Genomic DNA, 27,970 nt, shown 5'->3' on the forward strand with positions numbered 1-27,970 from the left:
TTCCTTCAGAGCTAGGGTGACCAGACAGCAAATATGAAAAATCGGGATGAGGGTGGGAGGTAATAGGAGCCTATATAAGAAAAAGACCCAAAAGTCGGGACTGTCCCTATAAAATTGGGACATCTGGTCACCCTATTCAGAGCACACTTTTAGTCTTCAAATACAAAACTCGTGGTGTAACACAAAGTTATTCCTCTGACCAAAGCAGGCAGTGGGAGCCCAGATGCCTTTCTCCCTTGCTTCTTCCCCACCGCTCCAGGACCCACCACAAGAGCCAGCTTGCTTCCTGTAGCTCTCTTCCAACTGAGCTCTATCAGCGCTTTATAGGAAGCGTTCATCGGGAGGGAGCCTGTCAATCATTCTGAGAAGCATATTATTTTACTTCGGCTCAGTTGTTGTTGTGGTAACAGCGAGTTCCAATAGCAGCAGGAAGGAGATGGTGATGGGGAACGTTCTCCCACTCTATCTGTGGAGTAGGTGCAATGCGGTGTCAAGGGTTAATGGCAAAGGGCCCCATGTAAACCAGTCCAGAGATCACTAAATACATTTGCTACAGAAACATTTTTAAGTGATTTAAAATTCCAAACTTTCTGTATGATGCATTAACTGAAATAATACACAATAATAATACTTAAATGTCACTTGCTATACAGAAAACCATGCTCTTTGGGAATATCCTGCAGTTAGATCCCTCGCTTCTTGGACTTTATTCAATGGAAGCTGTAATAACATGGAACCATTACTGTGGGTTAAATTCTGTCTGGTACATGCCAGAATTCTAACACAGGATCAACCGCACCCATCTTGGCCCCAATAAAACATCACCTACTGTGCAGACCCTTTGCCATGCAGGGTTGTTATGGGGCATTGCCTAAAGTGAGAGGGCATGGCCTGCTTGTCATGATCAACGACCCAGCAAAAACCTTTATGTTCAGCCCCAATGCAGTGTATTGCTGGTCTCAGTGAGAGTCAATTGCACAACAGGCTGTCACTGGGCTGATCTTGCCAGAATACAGCTGTCACTCACTGTTGATTAATCACTCTGTACATCCTTCCCACTTCCTGGTGCCTGCCAGAATCTGGTCCTTTGCCTTTACCTTTAGAAGATAAATAGCCTTATATGCAGGATGTCAGCATGACATTGATAATATACAAAGGAGATTGACTGCTCCCAGTAAGAGAAGTTGGTCCCTAATCTCAAATAAAGTGAAAGAAAAGTAATTATTTAATCAAAGTTTTGGTGCCTATTCTGGCTCATTATTTCCTCCAGTTCCTATGGACTTCTGAACATTGCAATAAGATTTATGACGCTCCCCGAAAGTTACCAATCAGTAGCTAATATTAGCACACATACAGGGCCAAAGCATCTGTCCCTCCATCCCAGGCTTGTCACTGTGCTGTTTGAACTAGATCTAACTGAACATTGCAGCAGGTAAAAGGAAAAGAACGACCCCCGCTGGGGCACCCACCTGCCACACGGGGTCTGTGTGCTTCCCTGACTTGGCAGAGCTCTTGTAGCCTGGGTGCGAGTGTGACTTTTTCAGGTTGTAGATGGCCACGTTGCCATCGTAGAAGCCCACGACAAGAAGATAGGGATGGTCATTGTGGATGTCGAGGCACATGATGCCGCTCTCACTGCTGAAGATGTACTCAGGGAAGGTGGGGTTCTTCATGGTGTACAGAAGGAGCATGCCCCGGCTCTGCTTCATGAAGTCATCTAGAGAAAGGAAGTTCCACATCATGATGTGAGTGTGACATTACACCCCATATTATTTATGGAAATATGCCTATGATATGGATGTGGCATAACTGAGATCTATTTTATGCAAGATGGATCTTGCAAGGTATCATCAGAAAGGTTATAATTTACTGAATGTGATTATCCAATTTGTAGGCATGTATCTACAGTTAGGAATATTGACTATGTCACAATTACAACTGTGTGTGTATTTGGGAGACACCCACCAGACAACAGGCCACCAGCCTTGATGGGCCATTAGGAAGAAACAATAAGGATTTGAAGATACTAATCTCTCTCCTTCCTGAGAGGCATCCTTGGACGTAGCTGTGACACTACTAGGTCAGGTGGTCCTATCACCTGGTACTAAACAACATCTTGGACTTCTAGTAATTTTCCACTAAAAGGAGGGGGAGGTCAACACTGGGAAACAAAAGATTCCCACCTTATGAAAATCTTATTTAAGGCTGGGAAGTAAGGCAAACAGGACTCTTCTCCATTGCCTTCCTGCCCAAGAAGAAAGACTGCTGAAAGTACCTGAAGAGACAAAGGAACTGAGTGGTGGTGGGAAAGGCAATGGCTGAGTCCAGACTAAGACAGGTGTCTAGTCTGTAAAGAGAAATAACTGGAACTCTAAGCTACAGAAACTCTGTAACTTGCCTAAAACAACATTTAGGGTGAGAAATTATTTCTTGCAACCAGTCTCTTTAAGATCTTAAGCTTAGTATGTGTGTTTTGTTTTATTTGCTTGGTAATCTGTTTTGTTCTGTTTGCTATCCCTCATAATCATTTAAAATCTGCCTTTTATAGTTAATAAACTTGTTTTGTTTATTATTAAGCCCAGTTCATGCAATTTCTAACTGCGGAGGGGCAAGTTGTGCATATCTTCCTACACATTGAGGGAGGGGGCAAAGTTCTGAGCTTACTTTGTATAGATTTCTCTACACATCTGAAGAATAAGTGAAGCCACCCATTCATTGACAAAACTATTACAAATAAGTACTAGTATTGCAAATATATATTAATCTACTAAACGTGCAACATTCCTTTCAATGGTGCTGTATCTCAGGGAATGGTAAGCAAATGGGCTTTGTATCAGAGTGGTAGCTGTGTTAGTCTGTATCCACAAAAACAATGAGAAGTCCGGTGGCATCTTAAAGACTAGAGTAGATATGGGGACTTGACAGCTAAGAGTCTGGAAGCAGTCATATGCATGTATCAGTGCCCAATATGAAAACTGAAGCTCTTGATGCATTGAAATCCATCTCAATACACAGTGGCACATTCTGGTGGCTCAAAAAATAATAACTTGATTGCAATCAATGATATTATATGTCTCAATTACTTCACAATCAGAACAACAAACCCAGAGCCCATCCCCTGGAACAAGCTAGAGTGGCACTACACTGCTTCAGTTTGTGAGGTAGCCTTCATTACGCGGCACTCAGAAATAATGGTGATGGAAGCCACAAGATCCTACATAGAAAACCAAAGGCATAATGAAAGCCACTGAACCGTTTAAGAGAATGGACAGAAGGAAAAGAAGAGTGATCAGGGTCTGAGTAATGTTTATCTTGTTTCACTTTTAAGGAGTCTTCTAAACCCAAAGTTCTCCTGTGAAACCATAACATTATAATCATAACTAGCTTTCAAAAACAACTGCTGCTGCTGTCTAAAACATTTGTCTGTGTAGGCATTTCTAAAATGACAAGATGGGAAGTAACATCTTTATTGGACCAACTTTTGTTGGGGAGAGAGACAAGCTTTCCAGCTTACACAAGGTCTTCTTCAGATCTGGGAAATGTACTCAGTGACCTGAAGAAGAGCTCTGTGTAAGTTCCAAAGCTTGTCTCTCTCACCAACAGTAGCTAGTCCAATAAAAAATAACCCAAGCTGTCTTTCTAATAGCCTGGGACCAACACTACTACAACAACACTGCATATGACATATAGGCATTTCTAATGCATTCATTGCCACTGCATAAAAGTGTCCTTATAAATGCTAAGAGTTCTCATGAGAATCTGAGTTTTTCCAAAAATGAGAAGTAAATATACAACCTTAGAGTCAAACACCTGTATGGAATTCAAACAAGCAGTCAAAGCTCTCCTGGATTCCCTGAGAAACATCTTATATTCATACCAATGAGCTCAATCCAATTATATCTTTTACAGACCAGGTGGGTGAGGTAATATCTTTTATTGGACCAACTTCTGTTGGTGAAAGACAAACTTTCGAGCATCACAGAGGTCTTCTTCAACTCTGGGATTACCTTTCCCAGACATGAAGAAGAGCTCTGTGGAGCTTGAAAGCTTGTCTCTTTCACCTACAGAAATTGGTCCAATAAAAGATATTACCTTACCCACCTGGTCTGTCTCATATTCGGATGATTTTGCATCCGATGAAATGAGCTGTAGCTCACGAAAGCTTATGCTCTAATAAATTTGTTAGTCTCTAAGGTGCCACAAGTACTCCTTTTCTTTTTAAGAATATCTGAGGAACAGTGGGGGGTGGGGTGGGGGGGGGGGGAGAAATAACATGGGGAAATAGTTTTACTTTGTGTAATGACTCATCCATTCCCAGTCTCTATTCAAGCCTAAGTTAATTGTATCCAGTTTGCAAATTAATTCCAATTCAGCAGTCTCTCGTTGGAGTCTGTTTCATTACACAAAGTAAAACTATTTCCCCATTTTATTTCTCCCCCCCACCCCACCCCACCCCCCACTGTTCCTCAGATATTCTTGTTAACTGCTGGAAATAGCCTACCTTGCTTGTCACCATGAAAGGTTTTCCTCCTTTCCCCCCCCTGCTGCTGGTGATGGCTTATCTTAAGTGATCACTCTCCTTACAGTGTGTATGATAAACCCATTGTTTCATGTTCTCTGTGTGTGTATATCAATCTCCCCTCTGTTTTTTCCACCAAATGCATCCGATGAAGTGAGCTGTAGCTCACGAAGGCTTATGCTCTAATAAATTTGTTAGTCTCTAAGGTGCCACAAGTACTCCTTTTCTTTTTACTGCTAATAGTATATCTTTTAGACAGAAGTCATGGTGCTTGGGGATGAATCTTGCATCAAAGCAGAAATTTTCAAAGAATGGTCTCTATTGTCCCTGAGGCAAGGAAGAGATTCCTAAATTAATAAACCAGTCGTATGGTTCCTAGTGTGATAAGTACTTCCATCATCCTCTCTTTCTAGGGCTCAATAATCCAGAATATGATACCCTTACATCTCACACTCTGCCTACTCTGATCCAAGACACACCATGCACCAATCATATGAAGGCAAGAGAAAAAGCTTTCCCGTCAACATGGTACAACGAATCTCCAAGCTACATCAAAACATCCTGGCTATTGCTGAAAATCTGCCCTTTCCAGCCCCCCCAAATCCAATCTAAAAAGAAAACCAACAGAGGGAAGCATATTTGTAAACAGCTGCTTGTGTCTGAGCTCTACAGCTGCCCATGAATATTTTACTTTTGTTGTCTGCCTTAGATGTGTTCACTCTTTGATGACTCTGTTTGCTGGTGTTTAGTCCTGTAAATTTTGTTTCTTCAAAAGCCAAAGGATTAAGCTATTGTATGTGCTTGAGAGGTATGGCAAGGGCAACCCAGGTTACTTACCAGCAGGGTCAGTTCAAAAGACAGAAGTTTATGGTGCCCCTATGAGTGATTGAGATTTATACTTGCCTTAAAACTACTTTGACAATAGAATTTAAGTGAATGCCTACATATTTGCCCCAAATGAACAAAACATCACCTAGTGCTAGAAGCATTGTGAGTGCAGAAGCATCTAAGAAAGGAACTGGCAAGCATTATGGAGTTTGCTGTAGTCCAATTGCCCCAAAAGATTTGGAAAAGAATGACTCTTTCCTAGGAGTGCAGGAAGTTTGGCAGTTTGCTGAGCTCATTTTCAAGGGTTGCTGAAATAATAATAATCAGCAGTTTTATAATGTTTCACAGTACTTTGAGCATGCACAGACTCTAAACTAGTTAATCCCCACAGCACACCCTGAAGGACAGTAGGTTGAGTATTATCATGTTCTTACAGATGATGAAACCGAGAAAGAAAACGTGAAGTGATTTGCACAAGAACACACCGGGAGTTAAATGAAGAAAGCTCAGCTCTCCTGAATGCTCATTCCTCCACTATGCTCTGCCTAACAGAGCATCCCAGTGATATGTGAACAAGATGGCCAGTGTCCCAGGACAGAGAGAGAGAGAGATTTAAACAGGAGCTACTGTTAGAACGCACATGCCCAATGTGTGCTTCTGCCCCACCAATCAGAACAGAAGCACTATGTCAAGGTGATGCAAGCCATAATGGATAATTGTGGTTCCTGGATCTGTGTACATGCAGTACATACCATAGCCAAGCAAAACTAATGCCAGAATTTTCAAAAAAACCTCCATATTTGGTAATTCATAAAGTCATAGAGTTTACAGCCAGAAGATACCATGAGATCATCGAGTCTGACTTCCTGTATAGTGCAGGCCAGAGAATTTCATTGCTATCCCTGTACTGAGTCCAATAACTTGTGTTTGATGTAAGCATACCTTTCAGAAAGGCATGCAGCCTTCATTTGAAGATGTCAAGAAATGGAGAATCAACCACTTCCTTCGGGTTGGTTGTTCTAGTTGTTAATCAAATTCACTGCTAAAAATGTGTGTCTGACTTCTAATTTGCCTGGCTTCAGCTTCATAGAATCATAGAATCATAGAATCATAGAATATCAGGGTTGGAAGGGACCCCAGAAGGTCATCTAGTCCAACCCCCTGCTCAAAGCAGGACCAAGTCCCAGTTAAATCATCCTAGCCAGGGCTTTGTCAAGCCTGACCTTAAAAACCTCTAAGGAAGGAGATTCTACCACCTCCCTAGGTAACGCATTCCAGTGTTTCACCACCCTCTTAGTGAAAAAGTTTTTCCTAATATCCAATCTAAACCTCCCCCATTGCAACTTGAGACCATTACTCCTCGTTCTGTCATCTGCTACCATTGAGAACAGTCTAGAGCCATCCTCTTTGAAACCCCCTTTCAGGTAGTTGAAAGCAGCTATCAAATCCCCCCTCATTCTTCTCTTCTGCAGACTAAACAATCCCAGCTCCCTCAGCCTCTCCTCATAAGTCATGTGCTCTAGACCCCTAATCATTTTTGTTGCCCTTCGCTGTACTCTTTCCAATTTATCCACATCCTTCTTGTAGTGTGGGGCCCAAAACTGGACACAGTACTCCAGATGAGGCCTCACCAGTGTCGAATAGAGGGGAACGATCACGTCCCTCGATCTGCTCGCTATGCCCCTACTTATACATCCCAAAATGCCATTGGCCTTCTTGGCAACAAGGGCACACTGTTGACTCATATCCAGCTTCTCGTCCACTGTCACCCCTAGGTCCTTTTCCGCAGAACTGCTGCCGAGCCATTCGGTCCCTAGTCTGTAGCGGTGCATTGGATTCTTCCATCCTAAGTGCAGGACCCTGCACTTATCCTTATTGAACCTCATTAGATTTCTTTTGGCCCAATCTTCCAATTTGTCTAGGTCCTTCTGTATCCTATCCCTCCCCTCCAGCGTATCTACCACTCCTCCCAGTTTAGTATCATCCGCAAATTTGCTGAGAGTGCAATCCACACCATCCTCCAGATCATTTATGAAGATATTGAACAAAACGGGCCCCAGGACCGACCCCTGGGGCACTCCACTTGACACCGGCTGCCAACTAGACATGGAGCCATTGATCACTACCCGTTGAGCCCGACAATCTAGCCAGCTTTCTACCCACCTTATAGTGCATTCATCCAGCCCATACTTCCTTAACTTGCTGACAAGAATGCTGTGGGAGACCGTGTCAAAAGCTTTGCTAAAGTCAAGAAACAATACATCCACTGCTTTCCCTTCATCCACAGAACCAGTAATCTCATCATAAAAGGCGATTAGATTAGTCAGGCATGACCTTCCCTTGGTGAATCCATGCTGACTGTTCCTGATCACTTTCCTCTCCTCTAAGTGCTTCAGGATTGATTCTTTGAGGACCTGCTCCATGATTTTTCCAGGGACTGAGGTGAGGCTGACCGGCCTGTAGTTCCCAGGATCCTCCTTCTTCCAGGCATTGGTTCTGGTTACGCCTTTCTCTGCTAAATTAAATAACCTTTAGTACCTAGTATTTTCTCCCTGGGAAGGTCCTTACACACCATAATCACATCAACTCACCATCTAAACAGATCGAGCTCTCTAAGTCTCCCACTGTAAGGCATTTTTTTCCTGCCCTGGAATCACTTTTGTGGCTCTTTTCTGCCCTGCTCCAATTTTTCAATATCCTAGAAAATGTGCACACCAGAACTGGATGCACTATTCCAGTACTGGTCTTACTAATAGCAAACACAGAGGTAAAATTCCCTTCCTACTCCTATTCTCTACTCCTTTGTTCATACATCCAACTATTGCAGTGACTCTTTTTGTCATAGCATCACACTGGGAGCGCATGTTAAGATGCTTATCCATAATGATTCCTATGTCCTTTTCAGAGTCACTGCTTTCTAGGATACAGTCCCCCATTCCGTAGGCATGAGCTTCACTCCTCGTTCCTAGGTGTATACATTTGCATTTGGTGGGATTAAAACTTATTTTGTTTGAATAGGCCAAGTTAACCAAGAGATTACGATCACTCTGTATGACCAGTCTGGCTTCCTTATTTACCACTCTGCCAATCTCTATGTCATCTGCGAATTTTTTAAGTAGTGATTTTTGTACATACTTCCAGATGACTGATACAAATATTGAATAGCGTTGGGTCTAGTACCGATCTTCATGGAACATTACTAGAATGGTAACTCCTTCAATGGCAATTCCTTGTTGTTGACTACTTTTTGAAATCTGCCAGTTTGGAAAGGGTTTAGCCATTACATCTCACGGTTAGGGTCCTCTGACTATGAGTTGAATTCTCAGAGCATGAATACTTCCCATTATCAGAAAATGCTCATGCATTCTAGTCAGTAAAATGTGGCATTGCAAGAACTGCAAACTCTGATGCATCAAATCAATTTTCTGTAGACAAATTCTGGGTTGTTTTATATTATGCTAATTCAGATGTTTGAATATCATAATTTAACACTCCACCTGAGCTTTAATTCCCGGTCTTTCTCGTCAAATGAAGGTTATTGTCAGTGACTCTGTTTAGAAAGCACAGAACTTGTAGTTGTGATGCAGGAGGGGGAAAACAGGAATTTGTTAGTGCTTTGGACATTTCAAAAGAGAAAAAACTGACAGCTCACATGGCAGGATGTAATTTATGCATCTCCTGAGCTCTGAAATAGACCTAATAGTTCTGCCATGGGCTCTGCCACACCTCAGAGGCCACCCACCTAAATCATGTGGATCGATATATAAAACCTACTTTTAAAGAAACAAGCTGTCAAAGAACCATGCTTCATACTCTAAATGTTGGCTGGCAAATGAACATAGGAGACATCGAGCCAGCAGGGGCAAGGGAAATGAGAGATCTAGGTAATGTTTGGAACTGCAAACATTTGTCATTGTATTCAAGAGGAGAGGTTCAGAGGTAGAGAAGGACAGACGCAAAAAGGGCTAAAAAAGTGCATTCCTGAAAACAGTGACTGCTCCATGGGAATGCCTGTCTTGTTCTGGAGTTACACTCCCAGGACATAAAAATGAGATCTATATCTAATTAGGAATCAAGGCTGAAAACCAGAAAGGGAGAAGGAATATGTTACAGGGCCGAGTTTGCTAAGTTGTGTGTCAGAACTGGTCTTTTTCTTAAACTGAACAGGTTTTTCTTTGGGGGGAACGGGGAGATGGAGGGAATAGAAAGCCCCTTTTTTGATCTGCTTTTTTTAAAAGCTATTTTTAAAAACTGTTACTTTACAATAAAAATAGTAATAGTTCCACCACCATTATGTTATGTACACACAACCATGGACATGACATTATGAACACTATCAGCTGTCAGAGAAACCGTGACCAAATGACCTCCCATTATGGACTCAGATAATACTTAGCAAAGCCAACACAAACTGGATACGGCATGTTGTGAGTTACCTTCCCCCAAAACATCTCCTCTCTTCTCCCTCCTTTCTTGGTCATCACTGACAACTCTACTATCTCTGTTTGCCAGAAGCTAGGTATAGGTGACAGGGGATGGACCACTTGATGATTACCTGTTCTGTTCATTCCCTCTGGGGCACCTGGCATTGGCCACTGTCGGCAAACAGGATACTGGGCTAGATGGACCTTTGGTCTGACCCAATATGGCCATTTTTATGTTCTTGTGTTCCTTATCTCTTCTGCTATGACCTTGGTGTACTTTTCAACCTCTCTGCCCACTCCCATACAAGTTGTGGCCAAATCCTGTTGCTTTCTGCTATCCAACATTTCTAAAAACTCCATGTCTTCCTTTCTGTTTCTTTCATTAAAATCCTTTTCCAAGTGGTGAAACACTCTCATCCCAGCTGCTTCAACCTTCTCCTCTCTGGCCACCCTCACTGCTGCATCTCTTCTCTGAAGCCTTTCCAAAATCCTGCTCTTAAGTTAATCTTCCCAGCCCCCCACTTTGTCCATGTCACTTGCCTCTCTGAATCCCTTTACAGACTTCCCCATCACCTTGTCCTGATTCAAGGCTCCATTCCTCCTGTATCTTTGACCTCCTCTCTTATACTTCACTCTCTGTTCACCTCATAGTGCCAATACCTCGTGCCTGGCCACACCTCTTTTAGACTCACCTCACCCTGCCCTCTATGCATTCTTCCATGCTACTTTTATAGGGCAGGGACTGCATCTCACTGCATGTTCTGTACAGTGCGGAGCACAGTGTCAGCACTCAAGAAATAATTAAGAATAAAGCACTGCACACACTCATTAACTAATCACTAACACTCCTGTGAGGTATTATCATGGAGCGGCAGCGAACCAGCTGAGCAGCGGGGACAGCAGAGCAGCTCACAGCAGGAGTTTGCCTGGGACTGGTAAGTATCCGAGTGTGTGTGTTTGCTTGCTGAGGAAGTATCCGAGCGTGTGTTTGCTGGGAGGGCAGGGAGAGAGCCTGAGTGAGTGTCTGATTGGCTGCTAGCCTGCAGGGGGCGGGCATTAGGGTGTCTGTGTGTTTGCGTCAGGGAAGCCTGGCTGTTTAAAAATAGCCAGAGCCTCGCGAACCAGCTGAGCAGCGGGGACAGCAGAGCAGCTCACAGCAGGAGTTTGCCTGGGAGTTCGCCTGGAGTGAGCCCAGTGAGGCTTACATCTTGCCAACGTCTCTGAGGAAGCTCATAGTAGGTAGGTGATATGGAAGGGGGGGGTTCAGCTGTTGTGACCTGCACTGGATGTGCCATGTTTGTCTTTCTTCCACAGGACAGAAGCGACTTTGTCTGTACAAAGTGCAAGCTGGTCTCCATATTGGAAGAGAAGATTGAAGGTCTGGAGCAACAGGTAACGACCCTGCGTTGTATACGAGAGACTGAGGATTTTCTGGACCAAACTCAGGATAGCCTTCTAGGGGCACAAAGCTCTAAAGATGTAGAGCAGGTTGCACAGAGGAGCCAAGAGGCCAGTGAAGAAGCTTGGCAACATGTGACCTCCAGAAGAGGTAAGCGGAATGTCCGGGTTCCAGTAACACAGACACAGGTAACTAACCGCTTTCATGTTCTCTCCACAGGTACCAATGCGGAGAGTGGACCAGATGATATGTCTGGGGGGAGAAAGCAGAAGGAGACTCCGCTGGTTGGGAGGCATGAGATGCGATGTCCTGAGGTTGGGGGTTCCACGACCACCACTCCCAAGAGGAGAAGGCGGGTGGTGGTGGTCGGGGACTCTCTCCTCCGGGGGACTGAGTCATCTATCTGCCGCCCTGACCGGGAAAACCGAGAAGTCTGCTGCTTGCCAGGGGCTAAGATTCGTGATGTGACGGAGAGACTGCCGAGACTCATCAAGCCCTCGGATCGCTACCCCTTCCTGCTTCTCCACGTGGGCACCAATGATACTGCCAAGAATGACCTTGAGCGGATCACTGCGGACTACGTGGCTCTGGGAAGAAGGATAAAGGAGTTGGAGGCGCAAGTGGTGTTCTCGTCCATCCTCCCCGTGGAAGGAAAAGGCCTGGGTAGGGACCGTCGAATCGTGGAGGTCAACGAATGGCTACGCAGGTGGTGTCGGAGAGAAGGCTTTGGATTCTTTGACCATGGGATGGTGTTCCATGAAGGAGGAGTGCTGGGCAGAGACGGGCTCCATCTTACGAAGAGAGGGAAGAACATCTTTGCCAGCAGGCTGGCTAACCTAGTGAGGAGGGCTTTAAACTAGGTTCACCGGGGGAAGGAGACCAAAGCCCTGAGGTAAGTGGGAAAGCGGGATACCGGGAGGAAGCACAGGCAGGAATGTCTGTGAGGGGAGGGCTCCTGCCTCATACTGGGAATGAGGGGCGATCAACAGGTTATCTCAAGTGCTTATATACAAATGCACAAAGCCTTGGAAACAAGCAGGGAGAACTGGAGGTCCTGGTGATGTCAAGGAATTATGACGTGATTGGAATAACAGAGACTTGGTGGGATAACTCACATGACTGGAGTACAGTCATGGATGGTTATAAACTGTTCAGGAAGGACAGGCAGGGCAGAAAAGGTGGGGGAGTAGCACTGTATGTAAGGGAGCAGTATGACTGCTCAGAGCTCCGGTACGAAACTGTGGAAAAACCTGAGTGTCTCTGGATTAAATTTAGAAGTGTGTGCAACAAGAGTGATGTCATGGTGGGAGTCTGCTATAGACCACCAGACCAGGGGGATGAGGTGGATGAGGCTTTCTTCCGGCAACTCACGGAAGCTACTAGATCGCATGCCCTGATTCTCATGGGTGACTTTAATTTTCCTGATATCTGCTGGGAGAGCAATACAGCGGCGCATAGACAATCCAGGAAGTTTTTGGAAAGCGTAGGGGACAATTTCCTGGTGCAAGTGCTAGGGGAGCCAACTAGGGGGAGCGCTTTTCTTGACCTGCTGCTCACAAACCGGGTAGAATTAGTGGGGGAAGCAAAAGTGGATGGGAATCTGGGAGGCAGTGACCATGAGTTGGTTGAGTTCAGGATCCTGACGCAGGGAAGAAAGGTAAGCGGCAGGATACGGACCCTGGACTTCAGGAAAGCAGACTTTGACTCCCTCAGGGAACAGATGGCCAGGATCCCCTGGGGGACTAACATGAAAGGGAAGGGAGTCCAGGAGAGCTGGCTGTATTTCAAGGAATCCCTGTTGAGGTTACAGGGACAAACCATCCCGATGAGTCGAAAGAATAGTAAATATGGCAGACGACCAGCTTGGCTTAATGGTGAAATCTTAGCGGATCTTAAACATAAAAAAGAAGCTTACAAGAAGTGGAAGGTTGGACATATGACCAGGGAAGAGTATAAAAATATTGCTCGGGCATGTAGGAAAGATATCAGGAGGGCCAAATCGCACCTGGAGCTGCAGCTAGCAAGAGATGTCAAGAGTAACAAGAAGGGTTTCTTCAGGTATGTTGGCAACAAGAAGAAAGCCAAGGAAAGTGTGGGCCCCTTACTGAATGAGGGAGGCAAGCTAGTGACAGAGGATGTGGAAAAAGCTAATGTACTCAATGCTTTTTTTGCCTCTGTTTTCACTAACAAGGTCAGCTCCCAGACTGCTGTGCTGGGCATCACAAAACGGGGAAGAGATGGCCAGCCCTCTGTAGAGATAGAGGTGGTTAGGGACTATTTAGAAAAGCTGGACGTGCACAAGTCCATGGGGCCGGACGAATTGCATCCGAGAGTGCTGAAGGAATTGGCGGCTGTGATTGCAGAGCCCTTGGCCATTATCTTTGAAAACTCGTGGCGAACGGGGGAAGTCCCGGATGACTGGAAAAAGGCTAATGTAGTGCCCATCTTTAAAAAAGGGAAGAAGGAGGATCCTGGGAACTACAGGCCAGTCAGCCTCACCTCAGTCCCTGGAAAAATCATGGAGCAGGTCCTCAAAGAATCAATCCTGAAGCACTTAGAGGAGAGGAAAGTGATCAGGAACAGTCAGCATGGATTCACCAAGGGAAGGTCATGCCTGACTAATCTAATCGCCTTTTATGATGAGATTACTGGTTCTGTGGATGAAGGGAAAGCAGTGGATGTATTGTTTCTTGACTTTAGCAAAGCTTTTGACACGGTCTCCCACAGCATTCTTGTCAGCAAGTTAAGGAAGTATGGGCTGGATGAATGCACTATAAGGTGGGTAGAAAGCTGGCTAGATTGTCGGGCTCAACGGGTAGTGATCAATGGCTCCATGTCTAGTTGGCAGCCGGTGTCAAGTGGAGTGCCCCAGGGGTCGGTCCTGGGGCCCGTTTTGTTCAATATCTTCATAAATGATCTGGAGGATGGTGTGGATTGCACTCTCAGCAAATTTGCGGATGATACTAAACTGGGAGGAGTGGTAGATACGCTGGAGGGGAGGGATAGGATACAGAAGGACCTAGACAAATTGGAAGATTGGGCCAAAAGAAATCTAATGAGGTTCAATAAGGATAAGTGCAGAGTCCTGCACTTAGGATGGAAGAATCCAATGCACCGCTACAGACTAGGGACCGAATGGCTCGGCAGCAGTTCTGCGGAAAAGGACCTAGGGGTGACAGTGGACGAGAAGCTGGATATGAGTCAGCAGTGTGCCCTTGTTGCCAAGAAGGCCAATGGCATTTTGGGATGTATAAGTAGGGGCATAGCGAGCAGATCGAGGGACGTGATCGTTCCCCTCTATTCGACACTGGTGAGGCCTCATCTGGAGTACTGTGTCCAGTTTTGGGCCCCACACTACAAGAAGGATGTGGATAAATTGGAAAGAGTACAGCGAAGGGCAACAAAAATGATTAGGGGTCTAGAGCACATGACTTATGAGGAGAGGCTGAGGGAGCTGGGATTGTTTAGTCTGCAGAAGAGAAGAATGAGGGGGGATTTGATAGCTGCTTTCAACTACCTGAAAGGGGGTTTCAAAGAGGATGGCTCTAGACTGTTCTCAATGGTAGCAGATGACAGAACGAGGAGTAATGGTCTCAAGTTGCAATGGGGGAGGTTTAGATTGGATATTAAGAAAAACTTTTTCACTAAGAGGGTGGTGAAACACTGGAATGCGTTACCTAGGGAGGTGGTAGAATCTCCTTCCTTAGAGGTTTTTAAGGTCAGGCTTGACAAAGCCCTGGCTAGGATGATTTAACTGGGACTTGGTCCTGCTTTGAGCAGGGGGTTGGACTAGATGACCTTCTGGGGTCCCTTCCAACCCTGATATTCTATGATTCTATGATCATTCATAGAGGGCCAACAAACACCAAGGGCGGGCTCCATGAAGGGACTTTGGCTTTGCAATGATGAGTGTCACAGTGCCTAACTTTTAGGCACCTAAAAAAGCCAGGAACAACACTGGAATCCACAAAGCTGAGTTAGGCGCCTGGGCTATCCATACAATGAATGGGGAGAGACAGGTGACTAAAAATGCGATCCACAAAAGCCAGCACGGTAGCCGATGGGAGCCGCCTAAGCCAGCCAATGGGAAATGCCGACAACAGGGCTGTGTGCTATGCCCCGCCCTTCTCTCAGAGACAGGCGCCTAAGACCGGGCTGCAGGGAGGCTCCTCGCTCTGCTACAGGGGCGGCACCTGTGGACGGGGCAGCGCGCAGAGCTGCCTGGTCACTCCTCCGCGTAGGAGTGGGAGGGGGAACATGCCGCTGCTTCTGGGAGCTACTTGAGGTAAGCCATGCCTGGAACTTGCACCCCTGACTCCACTGCACACTTAGGCAGTATCAGACCCAATTAAGGGACATCCTGCACCACCAAAGTTAGACTTTTGCCATTCACTACAATGGGTGCAGCATCTAGCCCAGCATTTCTCAAAGCTTTTCTTAGCCACAGCCTCCTGGGCTATGATTGGAGGAGAGAGGGGGTAAAGCAGCCCTTCTTCCTCCCTCGTGCTCCTGGATGCACTGTCTTGGTGTTGATTGCTGGGCCTGCCAGCAGGGTTCGGCCCTGCCCCCCTCCGGAGACACCTGGGGCACAATGCTGGAAGAGCAGGCAGCTGGTGAGTTCCCCACCTTCCCAGGGATGGTGGGGCTCACTGAGGCTTTAGGCTTCAGCCCTAGTGTGGCGGGCCCCAGACTCTGGCCACGTGGCTTCAGGCTTTGTCCCCCTGCTGCCTTCCCCAACCCTGCCCCCTATCCAGGGTTTAATTTGTCCCCAGGTTTTCTGGAGCTGAGTAAGTCTGCTGTGAATAGTGATACTTTTATGTTTGTTAATATCACTTTTCACAACAGACTTACTAGCTAGCAATAAATAAATTATAAAGATCTGAATATGTATATGTGCATATTTATTTGTTTCCCCTAAAACTAATTAAGTATTTTAGAAAAAAGTGTGAGAGTACCCACCAGCAAGAGCTGGTGGCTGCACTCTGAGGCCATCAAAGAATTTGTCCTGAGAACCCCATTCTAGCCCTACTCCTTGACCTCCAGATTATCACAGCAGTATTGCAAGCCAATCTACCACCATGGAACCAGTTTAGGTAGAATTCTTTTGCAGCTTTTGATTCTATTTTTCCCCCACTTACATTAAAAAATACCCTAAGTAACCTTCTTATCTATTACATAGGCCAAGTGAGGACTAAATAATATTTGCAGAACACTTTGGAGAAATGAATTATTAGACAAATGCCAAGTATTATTATTACACATTCAAAACCAGCAACTAGGCACAATGAGATGAATTAAAACTGAACTCTTGCTCCTGCCTCCCCTTATTTTACTCAGCTTAAGTTAGACTCTTGATAGTAGTATTTAATACCTGCTGGACTTGTGGGTTTCTATCCTCAGTCATTGTGCCGAGAATCTGGCACAATTGCTTTGCGTTCTTGACCGACGAAATATTTAACAGTGCCATCAAGTGGTCAAGTATTTGTTAGCTCCAGATTGTTTTCTAGCATGCAAGCTTCATTCTACAATTCCAGATATCAGTCTGGTGGTGGTAGATACTGGATATCTGCAAAAGTGCCTATCTTGTATCACCATATCTGCATGCTACTATTGCAGATAAATCCGTGCTGCCTACGTTTTAAGATTTCTGATGTGTTCAAGGAACCCTGAATGAGCAGTGAGCTGATGCTCTCCAAAGTTATCCAAAGTGACTTATGAGGAGAGGCTGAGGGAGCTGGGATTGTTTAGTCTGCAGAAGAGAAGAATGAGGGGGGATTTGATAGCTGCTTTCAACTACCTGAAAGGGGGTTTCAAAGAGGATGGCTCTAGACTGTTCTCAATGGTAGCAGATGACAGAACGAGGAGTAATGGTCTCAAGTTGCAATGGGGGAGGTTTAGATTGGATATTAGGAAAAACTTTTTCACTAAGAGGGTGGTGAAACACTGGAATGCGTTACCTAGGGAGGCGGTAGAATCTCCTTCCTTAGAGGTTTTTAAGGTCAGGCTTGACAAAGCCCTGGCTGGGATGATTTAACTGGGACTTGGTCCTGCTTTGAGCAGGGGGTTGGACTAGATGACCTTCTGGGGTCCCTTCCAACCCTGATATTCTATGATTCTATGATTCTATGAAAGTTCATGAATCTTTAGTGTTTGTAATTTGACTTTGTGGCCTCTTGAAGGTAGATGGCTGCCTGGTGACACAGCACTTCTGGGTGGGGTTGGGGGGAGAAGGGAGGGCAGACTTTGTGTATGTGTGAGATGGGGTGGACTAGGCCCAGAGACCTCTTGATAGAGGCCTTAGAGTCTTACCACACCCATCCCAGAAAAGGAGCGGCAGAAGAATCCTCCAAGCAGCCTAGAGTGGCTACAGGGGAAGCAGCCAATCACAGAGGCTGAGTTCCACAGGAGCCTTCTTCACATCCATACCCTTGCAGAATCCATTGCAAAGGTAGCTCTGGAAGGAAGAGGTCCCGCAAAGGCCCCTCGGCCATGAATATGGAGTACTATGAACTCCATCACAGACTTCCTGGGTGACCAAGAGCAGGCCACCTAGTCACTCCATGCCTCAGTTCCCCACCTGTAAAATGGGGACGATAAAAATTCCCTTCCTCATGGGCATGATGTAAAGATATATAAAACTTGGTGACACACTCACTTGCTACAGCAGGGGTCGGCAACCTATGGCACGCGTGCCAAAGACGGCACGCGAGCCGATTTTTTAATGGCACGCTGCGGCCTGCTGGGTCCCAGCTGCCAATCCCGCTCAGCCCGCTGCCAAACTCGTGCCACTAAAAATCCTGCCCGCTCTTCTCTGCTCCCAGCCCCTGCAGGGGCAGGGTGAAGAAGCTTGGTCCTGCCGGCTGCTGCTTCAGGACAGGCAAGGTCCCCCCTCCCCCGCCTCTTCCCCCAGCGTGCTGGGTTCCTGCCCCTCCTCCTCTCCCTCCCTGCTGCCCACCAGCTGATGGCCCTTGAGAGGAGGGGGAGAAGCGGAGCCGCAGCCCGCTCACTGCTCCGGGGAAGAGGTGGGGACGGGGCCTTGGGGAAGGGGGGTGGAATCAGGGCATATCCCTTCCAGCCCTCTGCCCTGATCCCTACTACCCACACTCCCAGCCCTCTGCCCTGATCCCTGCACCCCTCACACACCCCAGCCCTCTGCCCTGAACCCCCCCATACACCCCCAGCCCCCTGCCCTGACTCTTGCACCCCCCCACATTCCAACCCACACCCTGCGCACCAAACAGGAACTCCTGCACACGCAACCCACATTCCCACCTGCACCCCTTGCACCAAATGGGAGCTGTCCAGGTAAGCACTCCACACCCAAACCTCCTGCCTCAACCCTGTGCCCCGTCCCTCATTCTGTTTCCTGGTCAGACCCTGCACCCCAACCCCCAGCCTGCTGCTTCATCCCCAGCCCTGTTCTCAGCACACTCCCTCTCTCATCTCAGTGCAGAGAGAGAGAGAGAGAGGAAGAGAATGGGCTAGAGCCAGGGAAAAGGTAGGTACCCACTCTATGTGGGCAGGGCCGGGATCCCAGACTGGCAGCAGGCCAGTGGCAGCTGGGACACTGGCTGGCAGGAGCCGGCGGACGGCTCCCCAGACTGGCAGCGGGTTGAGTGGCAGTGGGCTGAGCCGCTCAGCTCACTGCCGGTCTGGGGTCCCGGCTGCTGGCCCCACTCAGCCTGCTGCCAGTCTGGGGTTCTGGCTGCTGGCCCCTTGGCAGCCAGGGTCCCAGCCGCAGGCCCTGCCGGCCTACGTGAATGGAACTCCAGACTGGCAGCGGGCTGAGCGGGCCGGCGGCGTAAGATCAGCATTTTAATTTAATTTTGAATGAAGCTTCCTAAACATTTTGAAAATCTTGTTTACTTTACATACAATAGTTTAGTTATATAATATATAGACTTAGAGAGAGAGACATTTTAACGTTTTTAGAAGGTATCACTGGCACGCAAAACCTTAAATTAGAGTGAATAAATGAAGACTTGGCACACCACTTCTGAAAGGCTGCCGACCCCTGTGCTACTGTAATGGAAGTCATATAAGTACCTAAGATAGATAGGTATCCTGCTGACTGTGCAATACCAGCCAACTCCAAAGAGCCCTCATATCCAAGGACTTTGAAGTCAGCCAGTGCAATAAATCTGGACAACTGGAGCATCAGGTTAGTGAACAATCAGAATTAGCTTTGGTGGGAGATTTGAAGTGCAGCAGTATATGCTACACATTCCCCAGTTATTTCCCTCTTAACCCTTGCTTGGTCTTCACACACAGTGACCATACTCGGACGATCCATGTTTATTATAAGGTGCCTTCATGTTAGTTTCTTTGTATTTTTTTCATTGTCAAGTCCCATGGGGGGAGTAGACCATGCTGGAATTGACACTGGAAAGCTGACCAAGATAAGGGAGCTTGGAGGAAGGGATTGGTCACTCAGCACACTGGAGGAGAGCAGGGGGAAGGAAAGCAGAGGAGATGTAACTGCACGCACCACTTTACCACAGTATGAATCATTTTCCAATCAGCTTCTCTCGCTCACATCACTGTGAGGCAAATGAATTCAGCCAAGGAAAGCAACAGGCTGTAGAACTTGGCAGAAGAATTGTTTTTGTCTTCCTTGTGCTTTCATATCTGTCCTTCCCTCCACAAAACATCTCATCAGCAGACTCTGTGGCGAGGAAAATGAATGGTTTTCTTCTGGGAGCCTCCTCATGAGGCCAGAGAGCATGATAGATTTGTTTGAAAATATTTGATTAGGAAGAGTGACTAACATAGGCATGGGATCCTGTGGGAATTAATGTAGTCCCGCTGCCCTGTCAGGATATTTATAGTACACAGATGGGACAGTAAAGCTAGCATGGGGAAGGGGGGATGTTGACTCCACACAAGGGCTGAATAGGTGAAAAGGGCCAATGAACTCCAGGACCAGCTGCACCTGGAAGAGAGTCAGGACTGCTAAGCTCTAACTGATAAGGAAACCCAGCTGGGTAAGGGTTGGCTGAGCTGGTATTAAACCAGGAAGTGGTGAGCAAGAAGGAGCACTCTCCTCACTCCCTGGAGAGGAGGGAAGTGGGCAAGAGATGAGGAGGAGCCCTCGGGGGCGTACACCATAGGATCCTGCCTTTGAATACAGACTCTGTCAAGAACCGAAGAGAGGGTGAAGAAACCACAGGGAACAGAGGAGGCTCCAGTGGTAACCCAGCAATGGCCCAGAAGACAGAGAAAAGGATATAGGAAGGGTAGTTGCTAGTTATAGGGTCACTGAACTGGAATGTGGAATAGTTTGCGGGCCCGGGCTCACCCTACCAAGCACTGGGGAAGTGGCATAGCCTCGGCAGCGGAGCAGAAGACTGCCTGAGATGGTCGTCCAGTGGGACTTTGATACTGGTCCAGAAGGGGAAAAACTATAGTGACCCGGCTGGAGGGCCAGCCATGAAATGGGAGCACCCTGAGTTACAAAGAGGGAGTAATTGAATCCAGAGGGAAAGAGATGGGGTGAGCTACCAAAGGAGGAGGTGTCAAAAGCTAAGCCCTGGAGGAGGCCATCAGGAGGCGCTGCAGCAGTGAGTGGTAGAAACCCCATGACTTAGCTACTTTAGCATAGAATCATAGAAGATTAGGGTTGCAAGAGACCTCGGGAGGTCAGCTAGTCCAACTCCCCTTCTCAAAGCAGGACCAACACCAACTAAATCATCCCAGCCAGGGCTTTGGCAAGCCGAGCCTTAAAAACCTCTAAGGATGGAAATTCCACCACCTCTCTAGGTAACCCATTCCAGTGCTTCACCACCCTCCTAGTGAAATAGTGTTTCCTAATATCCAACCTAGACCTCCCCCATTATGGGCATGTGGCCCATAAAACCCTTCTCTATTGAATCTCCCCTTGAATTACTTCCAAGCAATGGATCCAATGGGTGAATATCAGCTTCTGTAGATGCCCCTGTAGTTTACTTAGGACTTCTTGGTGGAAAATCTCCCTCATAAGGAAGAAGCAATTGACCAAAAGCATCCCTCCTCCAGGTGTTTTATGCAGCAGGTTTGCATTCTCGAAAAGCATCTCCCTAGCAGGGTTTTCCCCTGAGACTCTTTTTCCCTAGCAGGGGGATTTTGGTCCAATCTAGTTGATGAGTTTTAAAGGCATATTCTATATGTCTGTGACAAGACATAAAGGCACTCAAGCCTATATGGGGTTCCTGTGTTCCTGCCTGTCACGTGGCTGATCTGGACACACCTATAAAAGGAAAGGGGAATCTGGTGCAAAAGAGATTACTATGGAAAGGATAGGTCCTCTCTCCTCACAGCTGGCAGAAGCTGGAAAAGCCTCAGGCAGTAACTACCCAGTCATGAGAGTTGATTTGCTCCGGTTCTGAGTTTTGTTGCTAGAAACAAAGCAAGCCCTGAGCAAAGGGATGGGGCATGACAGGTAACTGGACTTTTATTGTTTCTTCCCCAGCTGGTGAGCCTGCCAGCCGGCTCATAGTCTGACTTGCAACATGTAGGTTTTTCATGAAACAAACATTTCAGCACCCAAAGATTACAGCCTTTGGACTTGTTTTTTTACAACCCACCCCTATCATAATGACATCAGAAAGACATTGTAATTAAGGGGGGCAGGGATGCTGCTGGCATTGAGCAAGTAAAGTACTCAATGTGGGATAAGGGAGAAGACGCAATGAGCCATCTCTAGCCTTTGTGCCCCAGAGCAGAGAACAGCCATTCTCAGGGTGGAGAGCGCAGGCCCTGCTCTGAGCTAGTTCAGCCACTGGTGCTGGACTCCCCATAGGGATGAAGTGAGTGGCAGTAGGCACTGCAATTAAAAACCTGCAGCTGGTTTGTGTCAGCTGACTAAGGTTCGCTGGGCTTGGGTTAAGGGGCTGTTTAATTGCCGGGTAGACATTTATGCTGAGGTTGGAGCCCGGCTCTAGGAGCCTGCGTGGTGGGAGGGTCCCAAAGCTCAGGCTGCAGCCCTAGTCCGAATGTCTGCACCGCAATTATACAGCCCCATACCCCAATCCCGAGTCAGCTGGCACAGTCCAGCTGCAGGTATCTAATTGCAGTTTAGACCATACCCAGAGTTTTAGTGCCAATGCACCACCAATGGAATGGATACAATGTCCATATTACCAGGCAATCTCCCACTGAAAACAGTGAAGCTGGTTCTGATCTCTGTAACCCATGGGCATCAATGGAGTTGCAGCAAGGTAAAAGAGATGTGGCCATCAGAATCTGGCCCAAGATATTTTAGATATCATCCAATGGCTACATCTCTCATATTGTATAGTATAGAATGCAATGAGCCCAAAAAAAATCCAGAAACACACAGTAGTAATAATTATATGTGCTCTGTGGGTAGGTTTCAATGTGCAATTATCACAGTCACTTCACAGGATCTCCAGAACAACTACTCTACAAGTGTTCACAAACTGAAGACCATTTATTTTTTTCATTTAAGCTGAAAATAACAATCCCTCTCCATTCTCTACCAACAACTCCGCCAATCTGAATAAATATTTTAGTAAACAAAAAGAGAAAAACATCCCGTGTAAAAATGGGGATTTGGGACAGTCGTGTTTTAACCTCCTTGAAAAACAGGGCTTCAAACAGGAAAGGAAAGAGTTTGGTAACTCTGGAGGCCACTACAAAGCCTGGTCCCCAAATTAACTAAGATTATCTATCAGCAGTATAAAATTGAAGCAGTTTAACGCAAAACAGCAGAATTCTGAAACTGAATTACAGCCTTAGCATTCAGACTGGGAGTACATCCTGTCAGCTGTAATGCCATATGCAGGAAATTATAAGAATTTGTTTCAAAGAAGAAAAGGAAATTGCAATCTTCAGAGCATGCTGTGAAGAGTGGAAAGATCAGAGCGCTGTCAGAGGGGCTGTGCACCGTGTTGCATACAGGAAGGAGCTGAACTCTAAGATATGAAGCACAGATGGGGGACACCAGGGTGACTTGGGGTTTGGCTAGACAGCTCTAGAACCTTTTACACAAAATATTCCAATTTGCAAAGCTTTCCTCCCCTAAACTAAACTCACTAGTTGTCAAGGGAATTTTAATGCATTCCAAACCCAGAAAATTTTGTTTAAACAAATAAAGTCATTAAGTGACAGCAATAAAGTTACCAGCCACAAACAGTGGCAGCTAACTGGAGAGTTTCAGAGGGCATAGCTGTGGGCTCTGTGCTATGAATCTATGAAATATCTTCACTCTAGTGAAGAACTTTAAAGCAAAGGAATGAAGAGTTAGGAACACAGGAATGACCAAATTGGATTCAGATCCATGGTCCATATAGCTCAGTGGCCTGACTCTGATAATTGACAGCACCAGCTATTTCAGAGGAAGGTACAAGAAAGGCACCTGTGACAACGTTGCCAAGTCTTGCAGTTCTATCACGAGTCTCACACTATGTGGAGTTTTTCTTAAAGCCCCTAGCCCTTGTGGTTGTGAGTAAAAGCCTGAAAACGTGAAGCAACTGTGACCGAAAGGCACAGAAGACAAATAAAAATTAGCCAAAACCCATCATTAAAAAAAAATCTCATGATTATGGGAGCCTGCCTTGTGATTTTTTGAGCTCTTGACTGCATTGGCAGCCCCAGGGAAAGTTTCCTCCTAACCCCCAGTAGCCAGAGGTTGCCTTATGCCCTGAAATATGAGATTTATTTTCCCTTCCAATACTCTTTTAGCATTAACTATTCTAAGTGGGTGTTCTTGTTCTCCATATTCATGCCTAAGCACATCAGAAATCTTTACATGGGCCACAAAACAAACATTAATACATTCTTCTTATCATGTAGATTTCATCACAGTGCAACCATCTTAATTCTGACCCCAAATTTGGGGTTTTTTAATCGAAATATTTTCCTTGAAGGGATGCTGTTAAAAGGAAAATACTATCAGTTAATACATTTGTCAATCAACAGAATTACTTTTTTGGGTAAAGTGCTTGTAACTGCTGTTTCCTGAGAATAATACTGTAGATTCTGTTTCACAGAAGGAATGCTGATTTCTAACAGTGCTGATTTCTAGTACAGAATGTGGGCTTTCATTTGAGAGTAATCACCATGTGCAGCAGAGGTAAAATCAGAAGAAGCATCTCGCAGAAGATACAGAAACCCTGACCCCATATTTTATCTCACACATGCCCGTGGGTTGTTTATCATGCCAGAGCCCCACCCTAGAATGTGTACATGACTCACACCAGTCCATGCTGATTTATGCCAATTTATTGGTAAGTAGTTTACACTCCCTACGTGCTTATACCGCACCCATCACCTTGGCATCAGAGCACCTAAAGCCATAGCAAATTAAGTGCCAGACCCACGATTGAAACCCAGGTCTCTGAAGTCCATAGCCAAGGCCTAGGCCATTAGCCACAATGCCTTCTATGTTTGCACCACTGTTTATATTATCTCTGAACATACACCTGATCTAAAGTGCATTTGAATCAAAGGAAATCAGGCCATTTATTTCAGTGGGCTTTGGATCAGGCCCTTAATCCTTTATGTTTTGTGGTATCTTTTCCTCCAATAGAATCAGACCCAAGGCAGATGATTTACTCTTAGAGCAAAGATAAGAAAGTATTGTCACAACAGAGTGTAATCGAACACAAGCAAACTGATTGGGACAACAAGTTTTTGAGTGCTAAAGCATTAGGGCTGAAAGATACCACATTTCATTTCAAACTGATACATCTATCAAGCCTCTGCAATGGGCTCATTAAGAATTCCTGCAGCACACTCCATGTCTCAGGATTGAAATACAAATGCTTTCCATAGCAAAAAATAGTCCTTTCTTTCCAGGGAATTACTGCTCACCAAATTGTGGGTTTCACAAAAGGATTCACATTTAAAGTAGTTCCTGTAGCTCCAAAGATTTAGACTGTAAATGAAAGATGTAGATCACGTGTTCATATCTAAGCATGCAATTGTTATCAGTGAAGAAATCCATAGCAGAATCCAGACAGATGACTTTGGTACAATGATCAAGAGGTTTCTGAGAACAAACTCCCCCACAACAGCCACAGTTCTATAGCAATGAGAAATTAACCACAACTCTACACTGTAATCAAGGATTTTAAAGCTCTTAAATTTCAGTAGGTATTGGGCTGATTAACCATTTCAAACAGCAGGGTAGACAGTAGATCTGACTTAACCAGTCGGCTGAGTTTACCATCCACATGGCTGAACTCAGGGGTATGATTTGTATCACAATCAATGGCAAATCTTAATGGCCCACAGGAGGCACTCAACTAGATGAGTGAAAAGGGAAGCTTTCCCCAGCTGAGATGGGAGGAGCCATCACTCTGCTAGGAGCTGCTTTTGGTATGTTTTACACAGTGACCAAATACCATCAAGAAAACAACGGGAAACTTAATCCTTTCAAAATGACAGCTCTGCCACCATCAGAACACATCAGCAAACTCTGTCTTTAATCTGGTGTTCTGACATGATTGAAATCTTTGAAATTTCAGTGCCCATTTAGTTTCTGCTTGTCTTGCAATATTCCTAGTACTGCCTTGATACACAAGACAGATTTCCTTCAAGTTTCCTTTGCCTCTTTGTCATCATTTTGTATTGTTTATTCTAATAATGCTTCTAGTTGTCTTCCACTGTTTCCTATCACTGCTGCAGCAGAACCTAGCTGAGAAAACTTTCCAATAGGCTTGCTATTTCTTAGGAGATCACTTTGGTCCAGATCCTCATTGGTAGGCACTTAACTCCCATTGAAATCAGTGGATCTACAGGCGCTGTGAGTGAGTCTCCAGGCTTCTTCCACTAGAGTGGGCACTCACCAGCCATAAAGAAGCTAGAGGAAATAAATAAATTATTTGCTTAAAATTATTTGTGAGAGAGACAAACTTTTGAGCTTACACAAAGCTCTTCTTCAGGTCTGGGAAATGTACTCAGAGCGTCACAGCTAAATACACGGTGATACAGATTGTTTAGCTTAAGTAGTTACCACACATTTCAAGGGATCAGTCAAGGTGAACTCTGATCAGACTGGCCACTTCACCTGGTCTGGTCCCTTGAAACATGTGTTAACTACTTAAGCTAACAATCTGTTCCACCTTGTGTTTAGCTGTGACACTCTGAGGACTGCTCTAGGAAAATTAAGTTGGTACAACTGCATCACCGGGGATGTGAAAAATCCACCCCCTTGAGCGACGCATTTAAACAGACCTAACCCCCAATGTAGACAGCACTAGGTCACTGGAAAAACACTCCCATCGACCTGACTACTGGCTCTTGGGAAGACGGAATACTTGCGCCAATGGGAGAGGCTCTCCAATCAGTGTAGGTAGCATCCTCATTGAAGTGCTGGTGCAGTTGTGCTGATGCAGAGTTTTAAGTGTAGACAACCCCGAGTACATTTTCCAGATCTGAAGAAGAGCTCTGTGCAAGCTCAAAAGCTTGTCTCTCTCACCAAAACAAGTTGGTCCAATAAAAGATATTACCTCACCCACCTTGTCTCTTTAATATGCTGGAACCAACACTGCCACAACAATGCATGCAAAATTGTTTGCTCAGCTCTACCCATAAGATCCTCCAACTGCATGAATTAACTTGGGGAAGGAAGAGACACATCTTGCAAAATCCCCTACATTTCTCCCCCTGAAAAGTGCCACCTTGCCCATCCTTCCACCTGAGACGGTCAAGACAGAGGTTCCCATCAGCATTCTTCCCAACAAGGTTCTGAAAGCTGCATGAGAGAAATTAATTCATAGACTTTTAAGGCCAGAAGGGACCATTATGATGATCTAATCTGAGCTTCTGTATAACACAAATCATAGGATTTCCCTGTATTAATTCCTACATCAGTTGCTGAGGTTAAACTATACCAGATCTTTTAGAAAAACATTTGATCTTGATTTAAGAAATTCCAGTGATGAAGAATCCATTACAACCCTTGGTAAGCTGCTGCAATGGTTAACTGCCCTCACTGTTAAAAATTTGCACCTTATTTTTAGTCTGAATTTGCCTAGATTCAATGTCCAGCAACTGGATCTTGTGTTACCTTTGTCTGTTAGAATGCAGAGCCCTCTATTATCATACAGGGTTACTGGCTTCACTGAGGGGGGGAAGCTGTAGCTGTGATATATCTTGATTTTTGCAAGGCTTTTGACATAGACACACATGACATTCTCATAAATGAACAAGGGAAATGTGATCTAGATGAATTTACTAAAATGTGGGTGCACAACTGGTTGAAGGACCGTACTCAAAGGGTAGTTATCAAGGGTTTTCTGTCAAACTGGGAGGGCGTATCTAGTTAGGTCCCACAGGGGTCTATTCTAGGTCCAGTACGATTAATTTCATTAATTGCTTGTATAATGGAGTGGAGTGTATGCTTATAAAATTTGTGAATGATGCCCTAGCTGGGAGGTGCTGAAAGCACTTTGGAGGACAGAATTAGAATTCAAAACTACCTTGACAAATTGAAGAACTGGATTGAAATCAACAAGATGAAATTTAATAAAGTGTAAAGAACTACACTTAGGGAGGAAAAATCAAATGCACAACTACAAAATGGGGAATAGAGGAACTGGGGGTTAGAGTGGATCACAAGTTGAAAATGACAGGTTTCAGAGTAGCAGCCGTGTTAGTCTGTATTCCCAAAAAGAAAAGGAGTACTTGTGGCATCCGATGAAGTGAGCTATAGCTCACGAAAGCTTATGCTCAAATAAATTTGTTGGTCTCTAAGGTGCCACAAGTACTCCTTTTCTTTAAGTTGAAAATGAGTCAACAATGTGATGCAGTTACACATGGGAGGTAATTATTCCTCTCTACTTGGCAATGATGAGG

The 27,970-nt window shown here is 45.5% G+C and overlaps 1 protein-coding gene across 1 annotated transcript in view; it reads right to left on the reverse strand.

Moving 5' to 3' along the window:
- DNAI1 (dynein axonemal intermediate chain 1) overlaps positions 1 to 27,970 on the reverse strand; it is a 267,853-nt gene that overhangs the window by 154,060 nt on the left and 85,823 nt on the right. The window contains exon 14 of the mRNA XM_038402743.2: positions 1,470 to 1,717. Within this exon, the coding sequence (XP_038258671.2) occupies positions 1,470 to 1,717 (248 nt within the window). The remainder of the gene's footprint in view (positions 1 to 1,469; positions 1,718 to 27,970) is intronic.

This window comes from Dermochelys coriacea, chromosome 5, assembly GCF_009764565.3.
Source record: "Dermochelys coriacea isolate rDerCor1 chromosome 5, rDerCor1.pri.v4, whole genome shotgun sequence".
NCBI lineage: Eukaryota > Metazoa > Chordata > Testudines > Dermochelyidae > Dermochelys > Dermochelys coriacea.